Source organism: Trachypithecus francoisi, unplaced genomic scaffold (genome assembly GCF_009764315.1).
Source record: "Trachypithecus francoisi isolate TF-2019V2 unplaced genomic scaffold, Tfra_2.0 Contig01585, whole genome shotgun sequence".
Classification (NCBI taxonomy): domain Eukaryota; kingdom Metazoa; phylum Chordata; class Mammalia; order Primates; family Cercopithecidae; genus Trachypithecus; species Trachypithecus francoisi.
Window position 1 is genome coordinate 3,091,154 of NW_022681444.1, and position 24,888 is coordinate 3,116,041.

Consider the following 24,888-nt stretch of genomic DNA (forward strand, 5'->3'; position numbering starts at 1 on the left):
GTACAATGAATATATAATAATGAGACAATGATAATATTCAATATTTATTGAGCACTTACTTTGTTTAATCCTCCTAGAAAAGGTAGGGGCTATTACAAGTCCCATTTTATAACAGAGAAAATTGAGGTTTGGCAAGGCTGAGACATTTGTCTGGAGTTATATAATAAGTTAATATGTTATACAACAAGTAAGTCCTGAAGGCGTCAGGACTTGAACCCAGATCAGTTAGACTCCAAAGTCTGTGTCTGTTAATCCCTCCACGGCCGCAAAGTGAGTCTTAGGGACTCGGGGAAAGAAGAGACTTTCAGAGAGCACATCTTCCATGCCGGAACCACTGACCCAATCTGTGGAAAAGGTTCAACTTCCAATGTAACAAATTCAGTTTGACTATAAATGTCCAGATTCTTAGAGTAACCATATGACCTACAAGAGTTTTAGAGACCTCGGAGAAAGTCATGGTTTCAAAAGCCACAGTCTCAGTTTGCAGGAAGTGGGAAAAGGTTGCTAAGAGCCGTTCTCGAGTCTCCAGTCCTGACCAGTTCCATGCATGTTCATTCTCCAGCATTTCAAGGTAGAAAATGGAAATATATGAGCAAGAGAAGGCCTTGTAATAACTGCAGCATGCTTGCTTTAAAATAAGTACTTTGAGCATTACTTTATCCATAAAGAGTTGACACTAGTGTGAATGCCACATTTTGTTTCCCCTTACACTGACCAAAAATTTTTTAAAAGATCAAAGCGTACTGTGGGAGCATGCGATGTTTGACATTGGACAAAGTACTCTTTTTCAAAACAGACATTTTCCAAAAACATAACTCGCTAGACTAATGGGCAGTGAGAAGCCAAAATGACTGCCCTCCGCCTTCTCCTTGTGTATCTTTGCCAGAGTCCTTGGGACTTGCCAAATCCGGTCATGCCTGCTTAGCTTGCTCGACTGATTGTGCCAGAAAAGAAAATAAGACACAGATGTATTTGAGCTCTTTGAGATGCCAGTAAGAGAGACAGCTAATGGCTTCATTTCGACCCTCCCCTTCCAGCTGGGCACAGGTGGGGGATAATGAGGTCCCTCTCCCTAATCAAACTCAATTATTTACTACTCTATATAACCGCAAAGACATTCACATTCCGTTCAGAATATAAAACACACCGTGGGCTACTTCCAACCACTGCCACTGGGTATTTATAACAAACTCAAGTGGCTAACAGTTTGCCTTGGCAGGAGTTTAAGTGTGTAAAGTTTTGCAAACTGTTTCTGTTCAAATATGTCCTGCTGAAATGGGGTCCCAGGCGGGGTTCCATAACTGTCAGGTCAGTGAACTGCATAACATGTGAGAATGTATTCACCATGCAGTGCAGACAGGATCTGGAAATCAAATGCTTCGTTCTATCACAACCTTCTGAGAAGCATCACAGTTTTTTCAACAGCAAGACTGACATTGTATTAATAAACATTCCAAGTCACTAGCCTGACATGTACATAGCAGCAGCTGACAGACTCCGACATAAGCTGAGGGGAGAACAGAGGAAATCAAAATGAGACATAGTAACTAAACATGGCCAAAGGGGGAAGCATCACCAAACCAATCACAGGGGCTCAGAAACGGGAGCTCCCGACTTTGAAGATACATATTAACTAAAGCAACAGTCTGGTATAATTTTTAGATACAAAGTAAGTTGATGGTTATTTAAAATGTGTGCTTTTATGGTAGGAACAAAGCGAATCCTGGCACAATTTCAAGACATTCCAGTGAGCAAAACATACATATTTAGCTTGTCTGACCTTTAAATTCTTAGAATTGTGTAATTAATGCTTTCCATCTTTATTACTTGCTCCAATATTTCTGTCACTTTAAACAGACACAAAGAAAAATCCTTTCTTTTCTCTAGACAGTTGCTGTTGCCAAAAAGGAAATCAAGTCAGATTTACAAATACAAAATTAAACAGGCTGCATATGTTACATTTCCATACACGAGGACAATCTGGACAATGAAAATGTTTGCTAATACAGCAGAATGAAAAGAAACAACACACAGTTGGTCCTCTATGACTCAAGCAAACAATAAATAACCAGGATAATTTATACTCATATCGTCAGGCCTGGTTACAGAAAACACAAGCATCTTCTTTTATTCCTTATTCTATTTTAGCTCTGCCTCTTACCAAACATTATGGCCTTGAGTTAGTAACTACCTGTCTCTGAGTCTCAGCTTACATATTATAAAAGTGAATTGCGTATAAGAAACTTTACTGATGGGGTGTGGCCAATTTTAAAATATCACAGAAAAGAAATAAATGATTAAAAAAGAAATAAATGAGATAGTGTCTACTAGAGGCATGAAACTGAATGAGTGTGTGAAAATGTTCTCCCTGCCCTCCCCGCCCCCCCACTTTTTTTTCATTCTCTAGACCACAAGGCAATAGCATATAACAGAAGGAAAGGCTTCAAGCTAATGACACCCTTTAATAAAAGTCTGGTCACTTGGGGTATACTGTGGATTTATCATCAAGAAGGTACACTAAAATTCCCCACTCTTCTGAAAAGCCCAGAAAAGAGCATGAATGAACCCAGGGCACGCCTCTTTAAAAAAGCAGCTCATCTTTCCCTTTCTGCAGAGCCAAGAGAAGCCAAGGCAGTCTCTGGGTGCCTGCTGGGCCACAATGCCCAAGGCAGCCCACCTTCTGGGCTAAGACCCTCCATTGTTACCTGATAACCCCTTACCCTAACAGCTCTTGGTGAGAACTGTTCCTTCCTCATGTTCCTCTAATATATCAAATATTTAAAGGAAAACACACACACAGACATATATGTGTGTCTATATACACACATATATGTATATATGAGACAGTTTAACTGCTCTGACTTCTAACCTAAGGAGATTTTGACCATTTTATTGGCCTTGACTTTTCCTTTTTTTTTTTTTTTTTCCTTTAAAGCTCTTTTTCCCCCACTCCAGAGAAGAATCCTGGCATGAAACTTTAATGTCAACACATTTAAGGTAATATTACCACAGTTGTTTTTGTCATTGCCACTTTTGAACTCTATTCAGTCTCACAAATTCTGACTAAATGAGGCCTGTGTTGGGAATGGGAGAAGGTGACAAACAAGGCAGGTCCCTATCCTTGAGAGGCACTTAGCCCACTCAGGATCTCATTCTCCCTTGTCCTACTTTGTCTAAAGGAACAGTAGGCTTTGGCTTGGTCACTGCTGGCAAGAAACACTGCTCGAGATGCAGGACACCATCTGAGTTCCAGATCTTTATCTGGTTTTGGGGGCCAGCCAAAAACCTTCCCATTCCTCCCACTCCCTACTCCTCCCTGACACTCCTGATATCCAAACATCTTTACTGCTTAGGCTCAAAGTAGTCAGCAAGTTAGGGATTCCCATTTATAGACATATTTGCTCTGTCCAAAATCAATCAGGAACAATGGATAGTTTAGGAATCCACTTGTAGATTTGTTAAAAGAGGCAGTTTCCATTAGCAGGCTCCTAATTTGCAAGTTGTTAGAATAATCCATTCTCCTTCTCCAAACTACAACTCTATATCCAGGGGTTTCCTGGGGCCCAGGGGTTCTAGAGGGAAGGCTAGATAGATCTAGTCCTGATTAGTAAGAACATCAGAAGACATCCAATTACACGTTCCCGCCACAGAACATTTTTCCAATGAGAAGTTCATTTAAGTTAATTAGTTCCTCTTTAAAAAATGTAAATAATTATAAAATAACAATTCACAATTTTTGTATGATGGAATGAAGACAAATTTAAAAGCAGAAATAGATCTATTTCCCAATTTTGCTATAATGGACACATATTAATTATATAATAAAAAATAACCCCATTCTCACCTTAGTGTAAATTCCCACCGAGAATCCCTGACAGAAATAATAGCAACTATGTAACAATTCCCACACGCCAGTCTCAGCTAATATTAATAATCACAGCAGCATTTCCTGAGGTTCAAGAGCCCCCAAGAATCAACAGATGAATTTACAGACTAAGTTTCAGAATTTAAAAACCTGTTTTCTCATGGTGATGTGAGCCTCTAGTTCCAGCTACTCAGGAGGACTGTCTGAACCCAAGAGTTCCAGTCCAGCCTGGGCAGCATAGTGAGACAATGTCTCTAAAAACTTTTTTTAATTAAAAACAACTTTGATTTTAGTCTAATGAAAAGCATATACAGATGTATTATCTATACATATCAATATATGTATGATATGATATGGATGTATAGATATATATAGCTATATATGCTTTTCATTGAACTAAAAGCAAAACTGTATGTGTCACCACATATTTTATATATGTCACTGTTTGTGTATGGGGGGGTATATGAGAGATAGATACAGATGTAGGCCCCTCCTCACTCCTCATCTTCCATGTTCCCCATTTTTCACCCACCTGGGGAGCCCTGAGTCACTGCCTAGAGGAGAAATACCCAAGAGAGTCACCTGGCCCACATCAGACAAATGTGAACAGGAAATAAAATTATTAGGCTGGGTATGGTGGCTCACGCCTGTAATCCCAGCACTTTGGGAGGCAGAGGCAGGCGGATCCCCTGAGGTCAGGACTTCGAGATCCGCCTGGCCAACATGGTGAAACTCCGTCTCCACTAAAAACACAAAAATTAGCTGGGCATGGTGGCAGGTGCCTGTAATCCCAGCTACTCAGAAGGGTGAGGCAGGAGAATTGCTTGAGCCCAGGAAGCGGAGGTTGCAGTGGCCAAGATCACACCACTGCACGCCAGCCTGGGCGACAAGAGTGAAACTCTATCCAAAAAAAAGGGAGGGGAAGAAAGGGCAAGACAGAAAGAAAGAAAGAAAGAAACTTATTGGGAAAATCCAGAAGTTGACCAACAAACCTATCCCATGCCCATTTGTCTATGTAGTCTATGGCTGCTCACACACTACAATGGCAGTGCTGAGTTACAGAAACTCTATGGCCAATGGCCTAAAATATTTACTATCTGGCCCTTTGCAGAAAAAGTTTGCTGGGCTAGAAGCGGTGGCTGAAGCCTGTAATCCCAGAACTTTGGGAAGCTGAGGCGAGCAGATCACTTGAGTCCAGGAGTTTGAGACCAACCTGGGCAACATAGTGAAACGCTGTCTCTACAAAAAATACAAAAATTATTTGGGCATGGTGGCGCATGCCTGTAGTCCCAGCTACTTGGGAGGCCAAGGTGGGAGGATTGCTTGAGCCTGGGAGGTAGAGGCTGCAGTGAGCCAAGATGATGTCACTGCACTCCAGTGTGGGTGACAGAGCAATACCCTGTCTCAAAAAGAAAAAAAAAAAAAAAAAGTTTGCCAACCCTAGGATAAGGTGGTGCGATTTGGGGGGTCATGTGTTCCAGCAGCTAGAGTTATTTAACATCACTAACGAACTTATTGAAAGTCAAATGGCATTACTGCAAGCTGCATACAGAACTTGTTTGCTGAATACAGAAAAGTGGTGAGATAATTCTGTGGGCACAAGGATCTCTATGAATAGTCTTGCTGGTCTCTGAAAAATCTGTGCTGTTTGGTGCCAAGTCACACTATGCACAAGTATCAGTCAGGCAGAGCCCACTTATGTACAGACCAAGCAACAGATACAGTAGCGTGACCAATGTGGCTTACCTAGGATGGAGGAAGGGGGTTGGAGGTGAGCATCAGGGAGTGCTCATAGATACAGGACTTTCAGTTTTGAAACAGGGAGAGTCCTGGGCAAACCACCACGAATTGATCATACTAAGAGAAAGTATGGTGGGCCAAACGCAAAGTAGAGTTTTCTAGGTTAGGAGTGGTGGCTCATACCTGTAATCCTAACACTTTGGGAGGCTGAGGCAGGAGGACTGCGTGAGCTCAAGAGTTCAGGACCAGCCTGGACAACACAGTGAGACCCTGCCTCTACTAAACATAGTTGGGCATGGTGGCACATGCTTGTAGTTCCAGCTACTTGGGAGGCTGAGGTAGGAGGGTCCTTAGAGTCCAGGAGTTTGGGACTGCAGTGAGCCATGATCACATCACTGCACTCCAGACTAGGCCACACAGCAAAACGCTATCAAAAAAAAAAAAGCATTTTCTAGTAAAGAGTATTTAAAATTTATGTGTTTGTGTGGGGGGACACATTATAAATCAATTGGCCCACTAAAATAATGGACTAGTAGTTAAAAATACACTGTTTAAAAGGATGTTAATCATGGTGTCTCATGTGAAAATCAAAAGACTCAAGTTGACAAGTAAAACATTTAACACCCAATTAAACCCAACATCAGCAATGTTTAATTTCAGCAAAACATCATAGGTTACATTAAAGTTGTTAATTTGTATTTTATTAATGTTATGGTTTTATCTGTATTTAGTTTGTAATTTTGCTTAGGTTGTGTAAAAACATTGAATTTATAGCTAAACATTATAGAACTTTATATTTGCACGTATCCAAGTAGCATTATTAAAAAACTCATTTGGATAAACATTGAGACTTTAGGAGAATTTATTTCCCTTTAAAAGAGTTCTGTATGTAACTTACATTTAAGAAACTCCCTCATGACAATTCCATGAGATAGTTACTATTATCCACATTTTACAGATGAAGAAACTGAGACTTAACAAGGGTAAGTAAAATTGTCTAAGGTCATGTATGTATCCAGATACTAGTGAAGCTGAACCGTGAACTCAGGTTTGCCTAAATTCAAAGTCTGTGCTGCTACACTTGGAGGGAAAAATGGTACTGGAGCCCCGGGAATAGCTGGTGTGAGGGCCTCTGAAGGTCAGAAGGCGACCTGGGCCTTCCTGGCATTTGAAAGGCAGGAACAGGTGTAAAAGAGGGGAAGAGGTCTCAGAAAGCAAGGTGGGACATAGTGTTGGGTCAAGTGTCCTCCTGGCAGCTCACAGATACCTGAAGATTCAGTCATTCCTTCTCCACGAAGCCCTGTGCTGGGTGCTAAGGATACAGAGACAGTAAGACTGTGCCTTCCTTGTCTTTAAGAAGTTAATGGTCTTGCTACTAACTTAGAGGATGTGTGCTCTTAAGAGGACTCATTTGAAAGTCTGTAGATCCTTAATGTTTACCCACTGCCCATGTTCACTGAAAGTTATTCCAGTTCAACTTTTTCAGTCCAGCTGAGCAATGTCCACCTAAACACTACCCCTTCTCTGCTATAAAACAAAGTAGGAGAAGAAGAAAAATGTACAAGTGACAAAAAGATCTACTCAGTAACCCATTCAAGAAATACGTGTGGCAGATCTATCATAGTAATGGAGTGATGCTGAGTATTGTGGGCACAGATAATTCAGTTCTTGCTCTCCAAGGGCTGTTTATTAATAGTGACAATAACAGCAGCTAACACTAAGATGATGCGTACATATGCTAAATAAACACTGTTCTAAGTGCTTCAGATCTATTAACTTATTTAATCCTCATAACTGATCTGTGAGATAGGTATTATTATCTCCATTTCACTGAGCCACAGAAAAGTTAAATATTCATCCAGGACCACACTCACTAGTAAGGGCAAGGCTAGGATCGGCATCCAAGTGGTCTGGCTCCAGAGTCCACCATGCCATCGCCTCTGCACTACAGCAGTGGCTGAATGTCAGCCTTAAGACAGTGAGATTCACAGGTTAAACCAACACCAGATTCCCAGCCTCAACCTCTCGGCAGGGGGCTGGAAAGGGCATGAACTTTAAAGTCAGGGATGAGTCAAATCTAGGCCTAAGAACAATATTGCTCACCCTCAGTTTCCACGTCCCTAAACTGTTCATAAAAACTGGGTTATTTTGGGATTAAGTGAGATAGCATATGCATAGTTGGCCCTTAGTAAGTATTAGTTCACTCCCTATTGTCAAACCTACTTCCCTCTTTCTGTTTCAGCTCTGTCTCTTCCCAGCCACTTCTTGTCCCTCCTCTACTGGGAGATAAGTGGAAGGAGTAAAGGGGGGAAATGATGAGGAGTAATTATGGCTTTATTTATTTTGCTGGGATTTCCTTCTCTGAAACTTTAGACACATCCCTAGAGACTCCTGAAGGCCTGCTCTGTTCTGCATTTGTAGGAGAAGCTTTACTAACTTAGAATATAGACCAGAAAGGCAAGTAAGAGGTTGCTGAACCAAGAAAATACACACAGGGCAAACGGTCAGTAATCTGTACTATTTCATCAGATGACTGAGAAAAAGAAAATTTATTGACATTTTTGTTCTTAATGCTCACATATAAAGATTTCACTTTACCTCGTGTTTTCAGAAGCACTCCAGACACATCAAATAAACTCTCTTGAATTTTAAAACAGAAAAAGGATTGGGCTATGTGTGTGTCTGAGAGTGGGAACACAGGGATGGGAGTAATTCAGGATCAAAAAACAGAGTATTAAGGTTAAAGTAGTTGTTATTCTTTGTCTTCCCCCTCCTCCAGTTCTCCAGAAGGCAGGGTTCATAGTGAAACACTGTGTAGTCTTAGATGCTCCTCCTGGAAAGGCATGTGAATCCTAGCCCCACTCTACTCTATTGAAAACTCAGTGATAATAGCCTCTTGCTTTAAAAAAGGACTTTTGATTCAAAAGACTGCTATGCTCATGTGTTAATATTTACGTAGAAAAAGTTCTAGTCATATTAATAATCAATAAAAATGTAAGTAAAAACTACTGAAATGCTACTGTGTATATCTTTTACAGTAGAAAAAAACACTTCTAATACCTTGTAATGGTAAAACTGTAAAAATGATTTTAGGAATTCTGTTGGTAGCATTGTAAATTAGGACATCTTTCAGAGGGCTATTTGTCAACAAAAAGTGAGTCTAAAGACATTTCTACTCTGTGACCAATAATCCTACTTACAAGGCATGATCCTAAGGAAGTTGTTCAACAGAATAAAAGGTATATAGATAATGACTGTCATCATCAAATTACTTATTAAAACCACACAACGAAGCAATCTAAATATTCTGCGATCGGCTTCCACTGCATCCCATACACTTTTCTTTTACACTGCTTATCACATTTTAATTATTTGACAACTGTCTCACTACTAGATAGTAAGCTCCATGAGGGTAGTGCTGTCTCTGCCTAGATCTCTGGCACATAAATACAGACTGTAGGAATTAAGAACAAACACTGAAACATTTTTAATTTATCATTTACTTATTTATTTTTAGACAGAGTCTCGCTTTGTCGCCCAGGCTGGAGTGCAATGGTGCGATCTCAGCTCACTGCAACCTCCGCCTCCCGGGTTCCAGCGATTCTCCTGCCTCAGCCTCCTGAGTAGCTGGGATTACAGGCACCCACCACTGTGTCTGGCTAATTTTTGTATTTTTAGTAGAGACAGGGTTTTGCCATGTTGGCCAAGCTTGTTTCGAACTCCTGACCCACCTTGGCTTCCCAAATCCTGGCCTGCCTTGGTCTCCCAAAGTGCTGGGATTACAGGCGTGAGCCCGACCTAATTTAATGTTAAGTAAAAATAACACAAAATATATGTGTGCTACAAGTGAAACTGAGTAACACATACATATGATTATATTATTATACAAGATTAAAAATAAGTTGGAGGCATCATTGGCCAACTTTTCAATTACTTTAAATATTCTTTAAAGTTATTTTAGTACCTCTGAAATGAAAAAGCAGGAAAAAATTTGCTGTTATATACACCAAACTTGACCTTGTAGTAGGGATGAAATGGCCACCATCAAAGCCTGAGGGCCCACTCCCTAGCTTACCCCTGGGCACTCAGGTATTCTTTCTTTGCTCAAGGGTAGAAAGACCCAAAATACTCATATATCGTATGTAACATAACCCTATTTTCTATAACAATCTCAAACAGACAGCATGTTTAGAGAGATGGAGAAATGCCTTCTAACGCAATCCCTCTTTTGAACAGTGAATTTGCTGGTTACTAACAGCAGGGGGTGCCAAAGGGATCGCTATTGTTCCCAGGAGATGGCCAGAAGAAGGCCTGCTGAGGCCTAGATTAAAAAAAGCTTAGGTTTGAGAGTAAAATCCAAATGCAGCAGGTTTTCCCTTAACAACTGGGACATGTGGATAAAATCCAGGAGCTCTATAAACTTGAATGGATAAAAACTACATTTTAATTTTCACTGACTTCTGATATTTTGCATTTCCTTGATTTATAAGTGTAGGCAACCAATCACAGAATCACAGTGCCAGTGACTGTCATGAACAGAAGTCATAGTTAACACCACAGCACGTTACAGCTGTTGCAGATTTCTCAAATGCCATTTATGCTCATCACTGCTTTGAAACAACAGGCTTCAAGAGTTACTGTTAGGTATGCAGCTAGATCTTATTGTTTAATCTACTAGCAAAGCCACATATATTACTATATCAAGAATTTGTTCAATAATCTGATAACTTTAACAGAATACTTTTATATTCCAGTGTATTTTATCTTACGCATTTACACACACTTTTCTGAGAAAGGCACAAAAAGAGTTTAAGACGTGTGCTTAGTCTCAAGGTAGGCAACTGATAGGAAAGGTCAAATTTGGTCTGAGAGAAAAGTATTTTAAGTCACAAGAGAGAAACGGCCACAGTGCATATTTTCATTTAGTGTGTATTCCTCGCAGAGAAGGTGCAAACCCAGAAGTTTTGCTTCTTAGGCTCCCAGTGCACCAGTGTTTCCAGAGGCCTGCCTCTGGACATGCTGTTCAGAGATCTGCTTCATACAACAGGCCACTGCAAAGCTGTCTGTGTAGCCTAGGTGCACAGGCATGAAATACAATGTGAATGTCATCCTCAACATCTCTCTGGGAGTTATCATTATTACCACTGGACTCTCCAGATGCCAAATATCATTTATTTGATGAACGAAACCAAAATCAGATTCAAAATGCTAGAAGGTTGGGATGAGTTACTGAGAGAAATAACAGAGTCAGTACTCACATTCGAACAAAGAGTGACTCTTTGGATGTCAGACCAGGAGATGAGTACTTTTCAACCAGGGCCAAAGTACTGAAGCCAAACTTATGAATGGGCTCATTGGAATCCAACGGGGGGAAATCGGTGTCTACCTCCCCATCATCCTCAGCAATATGCAGGCAGTAGGCACTGACATTGTCACTGAAAGGAAAACCAAAAAGGTGAGTGAATACCAAGGTAGCGAAGGGACAAGAAGACCAGAGGATATGGTGCACAGCAAGCAAATTGAGGAGACTGCTTTTCTTTACCCCAAGCCTGGTGATACAGTAAAAATCACCAAATCCTACTTCATTTGATAGAGAGAACACATATGGCAATGCAAAGGGGAGAAAAACAGTGTGAAATGAAGGTCTTTATACTACTCTATTCTTGCAAAATTCACTGAGCCCTATTGTAGCTACGACAAAAAATCTAACCTCTTAGATCAAAGGTGAGATTTAGTATCAGCCCTAAAAGCAGCTTACAGCATAGTAGGGAGGAAAACTAATAAGCACTACACTAGTGACAATACAAATGTAAAAAAAAAAATTAAAAAAAAAAAAACAGATATAAACAAAACTGTAAAGGGGGAAAGATTATTTGGCCGTGGGGAAAGTGGGGGTCAGAGGCCTTTGATTTATGGTTAGGATTAAGAAAATATCTGGCCAGGCATGGTGGCTCATGCCTGTAATCCCAGCACTTTGGGAGGCTGAGGCAGGCAGATCGCTTGATCCCAGGAGTTCAAGACTAGCTGGGCAACATGGCAAAACCCTGTCTCTGTTAAAAATACAAAAATTAGCCAGACATGGTGGTGAGCTGCTCGGGAGGCTGAGGTGAGAGGATCACTTGAGCCTGTGAGGTCAAGGCTACAGTGAGCTATGATGGTGCTACTTCACTCCAACCTGGGCAACAGAGTAAGACCCTGTCTCAAAAAAGTAAAATTAAAAGTAAAAAAGAAAAGATCTGTGCTCTAGATCAGGAGAAATACTCAAGGTAACCAAGACAATCCATACAGTTCTCCCTTCTCTAAAGAGTATCTAACTCAGTTGGTAGAATCTGACTTCAAACACCACGGATCCTTAGCAGAGTAAAAGCAAACGACCGGATTCATCCTGACACAGATACCTGGCCCTCTTGACTACTTCTGCACACTTCCCACTCCCCAGAATGTCCAGATAGTACTCCCAGATTGCAGCCTTGCCCAGTTCAGAATCAACACATACCCTCTTTGGGGGAAGTAAAAAGTTGATCTGTTCAAAGAGGGTGGGAAACTGTACCAACATACAGACAGTGTAAAACTGCAATCAATTCATCTGCTCCAGAGTTGAACTGTGAAACAGCAAACCTGTGAGCTTCAGAAGTACGCGAGCTTCAGAAGCAGGAACCCAATAGTTCATAAGGCAGTAGAATTCTAAATTCTGAAGCTTAAATTTGGAGTTTTAATTACATGATTGATGCTTAAATTAATTAATTGCAAAGTGTATGCTAATTGTTTAATTGGTTGCTTGATCTATATAGATCATTTTTTGAATTAAATGAGTTGATTTACCAAGTTTATTGATTGGATGTGACAATGAATTATTTCACTGACTACCTGATTTGCAATTTTCCCAATTAATTCACAAATCTTTAGCTGCAACTCTGCTTATTGAAAGAGAGGGAGCCTACTTTAGGTGATCTATACTCAGTGAGTCTGTCATGACTAAGAGATATTTATTATAAAAAACAGGTATTAAGGACAGATTAAAATTAATGGAAACTGTAAATCTGCTAAACGGATTGATAACAAGAAAGTAATCTAGCTATGTTTGTCACTTTACATTTCAGGTATTTGCAATGCTGTTAAGATATTTAAAATTCATCTATGAATGGTATGGGAAACTTTTGGATCTCTGCAACAGGGTACTAACTTAAACACAAAACAATTATGGAGGCAAAAGAAAGCACTTTGGATGAGGAAAATGTCATGGTATACTGGCTAAGAGAGCTCTGTGGTCAGAACGAGTTCAAATTTCAGCTCCATGGCTCAGGGCTATGTGATTTCAGAGAATAAGCTTCACCTCGAGTTTCAGTTTCCACTTCTGTAAAAAGGGTATAATCACCCCTTAGAGGTTGTAAAGATTAGATGAGATACCATATGTAGTGTCTGGCATGTAACGTAAATAAAAAATAAATGGGAAGGTAACTATAATAAGAAAGTCATACGGAAACTAACTTATAGTTGTACCAATTCTTACACATAAATTGTGGATGCATATTAGAGCAACAATGCAACTGAGCAGCATGTTCTATGTACACATATCTGTAACGGGAGTCAACATGTTCACTGTGCTCCAGCCTTGGGGTCACTGAGCCCCCAGGGTTTTATGAACAGGGCAGAAATGGATGGAACAAGCAACAGACAGCACAGATTATTTATTGCCATGTAAATCAACCTGAGGAATGTTTGATTCTCCAGCACCACGGAGGTTCAGGGGCAAATAATAAGCCTATTGATCAAAGCAAAAAGTCCAACAATGATATCAGAAGAATTCTGCTTTGATTGTTAAGGGACACCCCAAATCCTCTCAAAACAAATTCAACAAATATCACAGGCTAAGGTTTGAGATCCAAAAGGTTTGCTGCCAAGTGCTATTATTCTCCCCAGTTCTTGAATATGAAGTGTGAAATCACTCATTCAAAACACATTTGTAAAGTGTCCCCCTGTGCTGTGGCCTGTCCTGAGCACCAGGAACAGAGGAAGGAAAAGAAGACTGATTCCTGCCATATTATACAAGACTAATGAAAACCTCTTCTGGGTGATCAGTAAAGTCTAGCAGCAAATAGTGCTCCAACTCCTCTGACCCCTTAATTGAAAATCTGAGGTGATAATGACTAAAATTCTATATTTTACACATGGACATATTGGTTCCTTTGTGCTTTTATAAAGGAATCATTAGTAAAAGAATCTACTGTTATATTTTGACTACTAAAACTGCTTCAGGACTCCAAATTAGTACTAGTACAATACCAGCAGTATCATTAGCTACACATACTGAGTACTATGAGCCAGACACTCTGCAAAGTGGCTTAGATATATAAGTTCACTGAAACTTCACATCAACTTTGTAAATGAATCATTTATTACTTCTATTTTACAAATTAGATAGCTGAGCCTCAATAGGATTAGGTGGCTTGCTCAAGATTAAACAGCATGTATGTGACGGGGTTGAGATTCAAATCCAGGCAGCCAAGAGCTGTCCCTCTTGACTCCCACCCATTTCTCTGCCAAAGTCATGGTGTGTCAAGACTTCCTGAAGCACCTGGGAACCCAGTCATCTATGGAAATGTGACACACTTTGATGAGAAGGAGGAAACCATGACATATTACTTATAAAAAAAAATAGATTTAGTTCAACCTCCTTACTTTTACAGATGGGAAATGGAGGCAGAAAAGAGGGATAACATGCTTATGATCACCTAATTAAACAGAGGCAAAGCTGGTCTCGAAAACTCTGGTCTCCCTACTTCTTGTCCATTATTCTTTAATCAAATAAAAAACTGGTGGACTTTGAAACGGGGAGAGAAAAAGAAAGGTGGCAGCTCTGGTCCCTGCCTCAGGAAATCCCCTGATACAGACATCTCAAGAGTTGACAACACAATGAAAACAGGGGCACTTCCCTTGACATAGTTTGGTGGAAAGAACAGGGATTTTGCAGACACATCTGGTTTGAATGCTAACTCAAATTCTTAGACCAAATCTCTTTGAGCTCCATTTTCTTATCTGAAAAACAGCTTTCCTTGACTTCTTCAGGAGACTCGCTTGGATCTCCGAAATTCAAGCAATTCTCCTTTGTGGTCTTACAAAATTTGGTCAATATTTCTGTATATCACTAGTCATATTGCTTTTTCCCATTTCTGTATCTGTGTTCTAAAGAGCAAGGATTCTTCTATTATCTCTCCATACTTACTAAAGAGTAAAATGACTGGCATTTAGAAGGTACTTAACAAACATTTGTTGAATGAATGAAGATATGAACGTGTAGACTGAATCACTCTATGAAAAAAGCAAAGGGTATCATTATTATTTTTGAGACGGAGTCTTGCTCTTGTCACCTAGGCTAGAGCGCAATGGCACGATCTCTGCTCATTGAAACCTCTGTCTCCCGGGTTCAAGCGATTCTCCTGCCTCAGCCTCCCGAGTGACTGGGATTATAGGCGCCTGCCACCACACCAGGCTAATTTTTGTATTGTTAGTAGAGACAGTGTTTCGCCCATGTTGGCTAGGCTGGTCTTGAACTCCTGACCTCGTGATCCACCCACCTTGGCCTCCCAAAGTGCTGGGATTATAGGCATGGGCCACCATGCCCAACCAGCAAAGCTTATTATTAATGAGGTATGTGTTAACGAGAAGCGGGGAAGTAATAAGCTTTTCTTTTTGTGTTCTTGCTTTTCACAGTGATATCTGTTAACCAAATAGGGCTTTCTAGGCAATGCACACGTGTCAAAGATTGTAATTCAAGACTAGAGGAGAAGGCAGCTCAGGAAGAGGTGAGGATGAAAGGGGAATTTTTATAGTCCATCAAGATATGAATACTGGCATCTCACTTTTTATGGAGAAAAAACAGTGAGAAATGATGATACTATGTAAAAATTCTCAATTGTCACACATGAAAAGACTAGAAATAAGTGCACCAAATGGGTTAAGGTTATACAAACATTTAAGTCACAAGCACTCTTTTCCTTCTAATTTTCTATACTTTCCAAATATCCTGAGTACACATAACTTTTATTTTCCTTTCTTTATAAAAGATTTATTTTTGATAGGGGTTAGCACAGTTTTATTGTGCACAATTTAGAAATCTGAAGCAGTATGAAGAATGCAGGGAAATCTCTTAGCCCACCACACAGAGAATCACTTGTCCTGGAGACCCTGAGCATTGTCAGTCTCACTCACATCCCCTTGTTCCTAAGTGGTCATTTTCTCTACCGAGTTTTGGAATTATGAAGGAAGTAACCATATCTACTGCATAAGGGTCTTGTAAGGATTGAATGATTGAATTTATTGTACAGTGTCTACATGAAGAATGATTCTCATTTTGCTAAGAGTTCTTCTACTGCTCTTAAGCTTCTGATTATGCATGGTAGATAGCATGAGGCAGAGAGACCTAAAAGCCCTGTTTCTGAGTCACCACCAGAGAAAGAGGAATGATCAAAAGAACAATGAACGAGTACAGGATAATTGGATCCACAGGAAGAGACTTAATTTTAGAGTTGGGTTGGCATAAAAAGAACAGTCCCTTTCACAGGACCATGAAGTCGCCAAGAGAACTGGAAGTTTGAACAATGAATGGATGCAAAATAGAGCCTGCTGCCAAAAAAGAGGTGGGGGGCGTACAGGGCAGAATACATATGATATATAAATCATATCTCTAAATCTTTAATGAGTACAACTTTCATTTATTCATGTTTCATCAAATGAGGTTAAAATTTTCCATTAAAAAATGTATTTCATTGAATTGTTTAACCAATATTCATTTTATGTTCAAAGGCCAGTATAGCTTTCACAAAGTGACAGAAGCCTACAGCCCGTATATAGATGGCATTTAATTCATATGTGAAAATTCAGGAGCATTCCAGAAATCATCCCAGATTTCTCCCAAATGTGATCTGGCATGTTCAATTTACATACTCATAAAAATTCACTCATCCTCGGAAAATGTAAAACACACTTAAGTATGATGACCAGATAGATGAATGCTCATTGTGTTTTTTTACACGAAAAATAAAAGAGCACATGATTTTTAAATGTCCAGAACTCTCATTACTTGGGCTTTGGTGTTTATTTTGATGAGACAATCAATGTTAATAGTATATTGGGCATTAGCAAGGGAAAAAGGGTCATGAGGATTGCAGCTCAGAAGCTGATCTCTCAGAAATCAGCGAAAAGGCTTTTAAGATGATCAAGATTTCCTTTTTTCCAAAACCCTCAGGAAAGGGAGGTCCAAAAAAACCTCAGGAAGTTAGATAACTTCCGGATCCTCGGTTTCTCTCCTGCAAAAAAAGGTTATTATCTATAACTTACAGAGATGCTGTAAGGAACAAAATAATACATCTGAAGTGCTTTAGCATGTGGTGTGACACATAGCAGGCCCTCCAGTGTGTATCTACCAACCCATTACCTAGTAGTGTGGTGACTAGCAATTGGGAATTGTTGATAATGGGTTTTCTCTCTGTGTAGGTCACCAAACAAAATGTATGCATAATTCCACATCTGTCACTTAAATAAAATAAATCAGCAGGTTGAGAAATCTAACTTGGTGATTTTTACTGAATAAAATTCTATATACAGTCAGAAGCTTGTTTTAGCAGACACCTGAAGAAGGGCCTCCTTGGCAGGGCAAGGGTAGAGATTTTCAGTCCAGATCTTTAAATGTTCCTATGTCCTCTCACCCATTCCACAAATTATTGAGTATTTGCTATGTGTTAAGCATTGTGTATGGACTGGGGAATACAAGCCCATAAAATAGACACAGTCCAGACTTAAAACTATCCTACTACTACTTACAAGACTTCTTGCTGGGTGTGGTGACTCACACCTATAATTCTAGCACTTTGGGAGGTCAAGGCAGGCAGACTGCTTGAGCCCAGGAGTTTGAGACTAGCCTGGGCAACATGGTGAAACTCCATCTCTGTAAAAAATACAAAAACTAGCTGTGTGTAGTGGCACATGCTTGTAGTCCCAGCTACTCAGGAGGTGAGGTGCGAGGATAGCTTGAGCCTGGGAGGATGAGGCTGCCGTGAGCTGTGATTGCACCCCTGCAGCAGCATGAGCAACAGAGTGAGACACTGTCTTGAAAAAGAAAAAGAAAAAAGACTTCTTCATTCACTTGGATGTCTCTCAAGTAATCTCTGTCTTCATTACACCCAAAACTGAACTCCACTCACACTGAGAAACCTGTTTCTGTAGGATATCCCATTTCAACCCTGCCATCCACACAGTTCTTCAATGTCCATCCAGTCTTAGGCCTCTCTTTTTATCCATCCATGCTACAAGTTTTAATTAATATCTACGTACATGACTCCTAAATTCACATTTCCAGCTCGTATCTCTCCCCTCTAAACTCCAGACAAGAAAATATAAGTGTCTACTTGAACACTTCATTTGGATCTAGCAAAGCCATCTCAAACTAACAGGCAGAAAACCAAACTCATGCTGCCCCTATCCCTCCTAGTCACACAGCAAATCCCAGTGAAACCTGTTGTTCCAATGCTAGTTATTTCAGTGAAGGGCACCACAGTGCATCAAGGTGTGCGAGTATGAAGCCTCTCCTCTGCCACACTCTCCATATCAAGTTCAGCCCAAGTCCTTGTGAATTCCATTTCTCAAATACTCCCAGAATCTGTCCACTTCTCTCAGTCCCCACTGTGACCCCTGCCTACCTCTCGGTCTCATTCTGTCAGAGGCGTGTGAGTCAGAGCAACTCCATCTTAAATAGAGCTGGGTAAAATGAGGCTGAAACCTACTGAGCTGCATTCCCAGACAGTTAAGGCATTCGGATGAGACAGGAGGTCAGCACAAAATACAGGTCATAAAGGCACTGCCGATAAAAGGCTGCAGTAATGGAGTCAGCTAAAACCCACCAAAACCAAAATGGCAACAAGAATGACCTCTGGTTGTCCTCACTGCTACATTCCCACCAGCACCATGACAGTTTACAAATGCCATGGCAACATCAGAAAGTTACCCTATATGGTCTAAAAAGGGGAGGCATGAATAATCCACTGTTGTTTAGCATATCATCAAGAAATAATCATAAAAATAGGCAACCAGCAGCCCTTGGGGCTGCTCTGTCTATGGAGTAGCCATTCTTTTATTCCTTTTCTTTCTTAATAAACTTGTTTTCATTTTGCATTACGGACTCGCCCTGAATTCTTTCTTGCGCGAGATCCAAGAACCCTCTCTTGGGGTCTGGATTGGGACCCTTGTCCTGTAACATCTTTCTGGCAACGACAAAAGCGACTATACTGCAGAAACCCCTGACCCAACAAAGGCTAACTTTGGGTAAGTGGTGGGGTCTGGTAACATCTTTCTCACGAACCACAAAAGGGACAATACTGAGGAGACCCTCTGATGCAAAGGAAATGGACTGGAGCACTGATTGGACGACTTTGGGTAAGTGATGGGTAAAGAATGATAATGGTAAAGAATGAGACTGGGGTAGAGGCCCAACTTAGGGGAGTTAGAGTCTCTCCTAAGACAGAGTGGGTTAGAGTCCCCTCTTAATAAGAGGCAAGGACGCCTGACTGACTTTGGGTTAGAGGCCCAACTTAGGAGGGTTAAAGTCCCTTCTAAGATTTAGGGGGTTAAAGGCCCGTCTCGGTAAAGTCCTTAGATAAGAACAGGTTTGGCACTACGGGATGTTAACTGCTATTCTCTTTGGATTAATCTGCCTTGCACTCTTTGATGATGATGGTGGATTACAGGGTTAGGCATGTACAGGATCGTGGGATATAAGGAGCTTTTTCCTCCCTAAAAGGGGAAACTTGAGAGCTGATGGGACTGCTGGAAAAGGTCCCTTTGCAACCAACAAGCGGCCACCTGAACTTTTCATTGTTGGCTGCAATGAGTGGGTCTTCTATCTGGCCTTCCTAAGCTCTTCACCTCCCCACCCTGCCACAGGCAATACTTTCCTTCTGTACTTTTCCTTTCCTTTCTTTTCTGTTACTCAGGACAACTATCCTACCCAGCCACCATGTGCTGAAAGAAACTCTAAGTCAGAGGTTGGATTAAAGATGATGGGGCCCATCTGAGGGCAAATTTAAGCCTTGCCAGTTTGATATTGGGTACTAAGCAGAGTGGCTAATGTCTGTGTTTTATCACATGTATTTTGCTCTGGCCAGAATGAAAAAAAATAATTTTCCTTTATGATGTAGCTTGGCCCCCAGGGTGATGGTGCTGCAAGCTGGATCACTGGGGCCGCTCAGGGAAAGGGAATCCAGAAGCCTAACATGTTGATAAAAGGGTAAGAACTTCTTTCCAGTCAGATTTCTGGTTTCTCCCTCTCTGTGCAAACAGTTGAATGAATGGTTTAAAAAAAAAAAAAATCAGTGTTTATCTCCTCTGTAAAACTTTAATGCGAAAAAGAATTCTAAGGCTAGTCTTAAGCTGTTATATTTTGTGCTATGAATTAGTCTTTCTGTGTCGAGGGGCACTTCAGGGTAAAATACGGTCTTAGAATACCTGTAAGCCCACTTTTCAAGACAACCCAGCAAGCTGGTCAGTAACAAACTTGAATACAAGTCCCTAAAGCAAAAAAACTGGATGACGTCTCCACCTTATTTTATACCCTTGGGAGCTTCACCTTTTAACCATGTGGCAGTACTTTCTCCTGGTCTCCACCCTCCAGGGAACAGGAATTTTAGGGTTCATGTCATAGTTAGCTCTAAAAATCGTATTAAATAGTTAAAAGCCTTTGCAAGCTCAACATGAACTACTCTAGACTCCTTCTGGGAAAGTAAATGGAGACTATTCTGTGCTATAGCTCAGTAGCTAAGGTTTTTGCACTTTCACAGTGGCGGTCCAGGTTCAATGTCCCACCTAGGAAGCAAGTTGTTTCGGGTTAATAACTGCGTGACCTTGTCTATTCTCTTCTCCTCCACAGACTATCTTAAATTTTCCTTTCTCTAAATACACGGGAGGTTACCTTTGGTAAAATTCAAAAGCCAGAAATATCAGCAGCTTGGCATAAGAAATTCTAAAAGGACATTATTAGAGAGTGCTATGGTTAAAATCGTTTAATTAAAAGTGGATATTCAAGCTCTAACAGCCTGGACTCCTTGGGAAAAACAGGAGGCACCAGAGACCCTTTTCCTGGCCCTGTTCTTCCAAGTGCTCCACCCTAAAGCCAGTAATCCAATTAAGAAACTTAAAAACTGGCAAATGAAAAATCTTAAAACTACTGTATAATCTTCTTCTTTCTGTGTAGCTACATATGTGTTGTATGTAATGTTTATATGAAAGAGCTCTAATCAGCTTAAACAAAAATAAGCACTTAAATCAAATATTTTAAAAGCAAAATAAAAATTGTAATGCCTTTTAGTTCTTGTAACTTTAGTAATCTTTGGGAAATGAAAATAGTATTAAAAATGACTGATAAAAATGTTTAGTCTAAATTATGCAGGTCAGATATTAAATTGGCTAAATGCTTTAAGGTCATAAACTGCTTTAACTTTTAAAAACGTCTTAATTTACCTACCTTAAAGCCATTAAATTCTAGATAAGGCCTAGGGACACATAGAATTAGCCATGCCCCCCTTGCTATACAAAGAAGATTATGAAGGAAGACATTTGATATAAGAAACGATCTTGTACGGTAAGTTCTTGTCCTAAAGTGAAATGACTGGTTGTTTAAAAGGAGGGAAGTTTAGGGCAAGTCAGAAAGTCCAAGAGTCTCAAATGGTCTGGGTAAGTTGTGAAACTATTTGTGAAAGGGAATTTATGCAAGAAATGTTGTACAATTTGAAGGTAGTTAGGTCTCCCAAATACTTCATAAAATGCCACTATGACTCTTACTGTACAATCTGCCTGCTTTACAGCTAGGTAAGGCCTGGGGACATATGGAGTCAGCCACGCCCCTAGCTATGATGGAGAGTCAGACCTTATCTGCACTTCTGCCTGGTGTGTCCTAGGCAGGCTCCACACCTAGTGCAGAATTAAAATCTCAAACTTACCAAGGTTTTCACCAAAAATAAAAGTTGCTGAGAGTTAACATTATAACATGCAATTGAAACTACTAAAACAATTTTACATGCAATGTGTAAAGAAAGTAAAACTTGTTTTTGGTGAAAGATTTTAAGAAATCATGGGAATGTGATTTTTTTTTCTTCCTAAAGTATTAAAGGATTGTTTTAAGTAAGAAAAAAAAATCTAAAGGTTTAAACAAGTTGTGAAAGGTTTATAAAAAGTAACTGTAAGAGATTCTGTGTGTGAACATATTGGCTAAAGTTAAAGGGGTAATATTCAGTTTTTCCATGAATTAAATTTTAGAATAAAAGCAGAACAGATTTTTCTTAGAGCACTCATCTGCTCTTTCACAAAAAAAATGTAAAGGGTTATAAAGGTTTATAAGAATCTTAACTTATGGTTAAACATTAAAATTCAGTAAATATGTCTAAAAGATTTTATTAAAAATTGGGTTTCATATTAATAGTACATTAATATAAAGGTGAAATCTGGCTTATTTGGTATAAAAATCATACATTATCAAATGTAAAATGGTGTTTTGCTTTCTTTGGACTATATGTGCATAAATGTGTTATTGGTATATGTTCCAAATTATGGGAAACTCCTATAATTCTAATATAATTTAGTGTATGTAATTAATAATTATAATTGTTAGGTAAAATTTTGTGTGCCCCAGAAGTAACCAAATTTCTTTATCAATTGTGGCTTTAATAGTGGCTGTCCTAAAACTTTTTATCATCTACAGACCATTGTTGTCTTGTTTTAATCCTCTTTAGAAGGTGGTTTATAATTAACTATAGAACTCTAGCAGGTGTTCTTAAATGCAGGTTTCTAATAACTTTGGAAACTGTAACATTAGAATAGAGGAAACAACTTTTAAAACTCTTATGAAGAGCTGGAATGTTCATGCATATCAAATAGAACAGGAGTTAACTGAATTAACTGGACCAATAGAAAACTAATCTTTTTAACTTTGCTTAAATGCTGCTGATCCTGCCAGGTGCAGTGGCTCATGCCTGTAATCCTAGCACTTTGGGAGGCCGAGGCAGGTGGATCACCTGAGGTTAGGAGTTCGAGACCAGCCCGGCAAACACATGCTGAAATCCCATCTTTACTAAAAAATACAAAAGTTATCCAGGTGTGGTGGTGCATGCCTGTAATTCCAGCTATTCAGGAGGCTGAGGAAGGAGAATTGCTTGAACCTGGGAGGCGGAGGTTGCAGTGAGCCGAGATCACGCCACTGCACTCCAGTCTGCTCGATGGGAGCGAGACTTTATTTCAAAAAAAAAAAAAAAAAAGATGCTGCTGATCCTTTGTTTTTCAGAGTCAAGAAAACTTTTCATTTGAGCTATTTACAGCTTTTAGCAATTAAGTAAAGTATACCCCTGTAAACAAAATTTGGAGCATATTTGTTTCTCTCTAGTTGATTTCTCCAAAATTTGGAAACTATTTGTAAGCATTCTTAATTTATGGCAATATAGTTATTTGCATAAAGTGCAATAAGAATCTGTTTTCTTTTATAATAGAACACAATTGAAGACACCGGTTATTTTACCAAGGCTTTAACTGGAATGGTATGTACAAGGTTTCTGACCTGTGTAAGTAAAGAATGTCACTTTCTAACAGGTCCAGGAGCCCCCAAGTTATCTTGGGACCCCAAGAGGAGAGGAATTTACTCAACTAATAGGTATTTGAGGGTATAAAACCATGGCTGAGCTTGGCTTTAAGAAGTCTTGGCCGGGCGCGGTGGCTCAAGCCTGTAATCCCAGCACTTTGGGAGGCCGAGACGGGCGGATCACGAGGTCAGGAGATCGAGACCATCCTGGCTAACACGGTGAAACCCCGTCTCTACTAAAAACTACAAAAAAAAAAACTAGCCGGGCGAGGTGGCAGGCACCTGTAGTCCCAGCTACTCGGAGGCTGAGGCAGGAGAATGGCGTGAACCTGGGAGGCGGAGCTTGCAGTGAGCTGAGATCCGGCCACTGCACTCCAGCCTGGGTGACACAGCGAGACTCCGTCTCAAAAAAAAAAAAAAAAAAAAAAGAAGTCTTAACTAAGATTCCTTCTGTGGAACAGGGTTTCATCAAAGTCCATTTTAAAAGAGCCTATGTGAAAAATAATTATTCTGGCTGCACTTTATACAAATAATCAGGCCAGGTATAATAAAGTAAATCAGTCTTACCATGATTTGTCTTTAGTAAAAATGAAAAACTGGAGAATGAAATATTATGTTTCAAGAACTATGGTATACTTGCTATTAAATTCTAGTCTCATTAGTTGTTTTTAAGTTTGTTTCTGTAATTTAGGCTAACCCTGCTCCTGTGAACCAACTAGTGATCTCTGACTGCTGCTCAGAAGAAACAAGAGTGATGGGTAATGTAAAAATCTGAATCAGTATTCTAATTCTGGGCACATTACAATCAGCTAACAATCCCATATCAGCTTAGTTCCAACAGTTGCCCAGTTCATGTAAAGCCTTCTAATTTAGTTTACTTGGAATAACTTTACTTATTTTGCTTTACTCTTGTGGAATATATTGCTGTTATACTCTTTGTATAGGAATACAGGACAAGCTTACTGAATGTTTTCTTAAATTAAACACTTACTAATCTTGCAGATATCACCTTTTGTCAAAACTCAAGAGTTATGAATGGACCTTACTATACTGATGCTTTCTGAAAGAAACCCTCATAGTTAGGCAGGAATATCATCATCGCTATTCAGCCTGAAGAAGTTACAGAAGATGGATCTTCGTCCCTCTGCAACCCTTAGGATTAAAAGTTCTCTTATAAAAGGGCAGGGGGAAACGTCAGAGGTGTGTGAACCAGAGCAACTACATCTTAAATGGGAGCTGGGTAAAATGAGACTGAAACCTATGAGGCTGCATTCCCAGAGAGTTAAGGCATTCTGTGTCACAGGATGAGATAGGAGGTCAGCACAAAATAAAGGTCGTAACGACCTTGCTGACAAAACAGGTTGCAGTAAAGGAGCTGGCCAAAACTCACGCAAACCAAAATGCCAACAAGTGACCTCTGGTCATCCTCACTGCTACACTCCCACCAGTGCCATGACAGTTTACAAATGCCATGGCAAGATCAGAAAGTTACCCTATATTGATAGTCTAAAAAGGGAAGGCATGAATAATCCACCCCTTGTTTAGCATATCAGCAAGAAATAACCATAAAAATGGGCAACCAGCAGTCCCGAGGGGTTGGCTATGGAATAGCCATTCTTTTATTTCTTTACTTTCTTAACAAACTTGCTTTCATTATTTTGAACTGCAG

At 39.9% G+C, this 24,888-nt stretch overlaps 1 protein-coding gene across 9 annotated transcripts in view; it reads right to left on the bottom strand.

The window, feature by feature from the left end:
* The window catches only part of MAPKAP1 (MAPK associated protein 1), a 273,352-nt gene that overhangs the window by 112,811 nt on the left and 135,653 nt on the right, over window positions 1-24,888 (bottom strand). For 7 of the 9 annotated variants that reach the window (XM_033191206.1, XM_033191157.1, XM_033191212.1 and 4 more), the window contains one exon: window positions 10,864-11,040. The exons of the other annotated variants lie outside the window; for them this stretch is intronic. In XM_033191206.1, coding sequence (XP_033047097.1) covers window positions 10,864-11,040 — 177 coding nt within the window. The remainder of the gene's footprint in view (window positions 1-10,863; window positions 11,041-24,888) is intronic. 9 annotated transcript variants of the gene reach the window in all.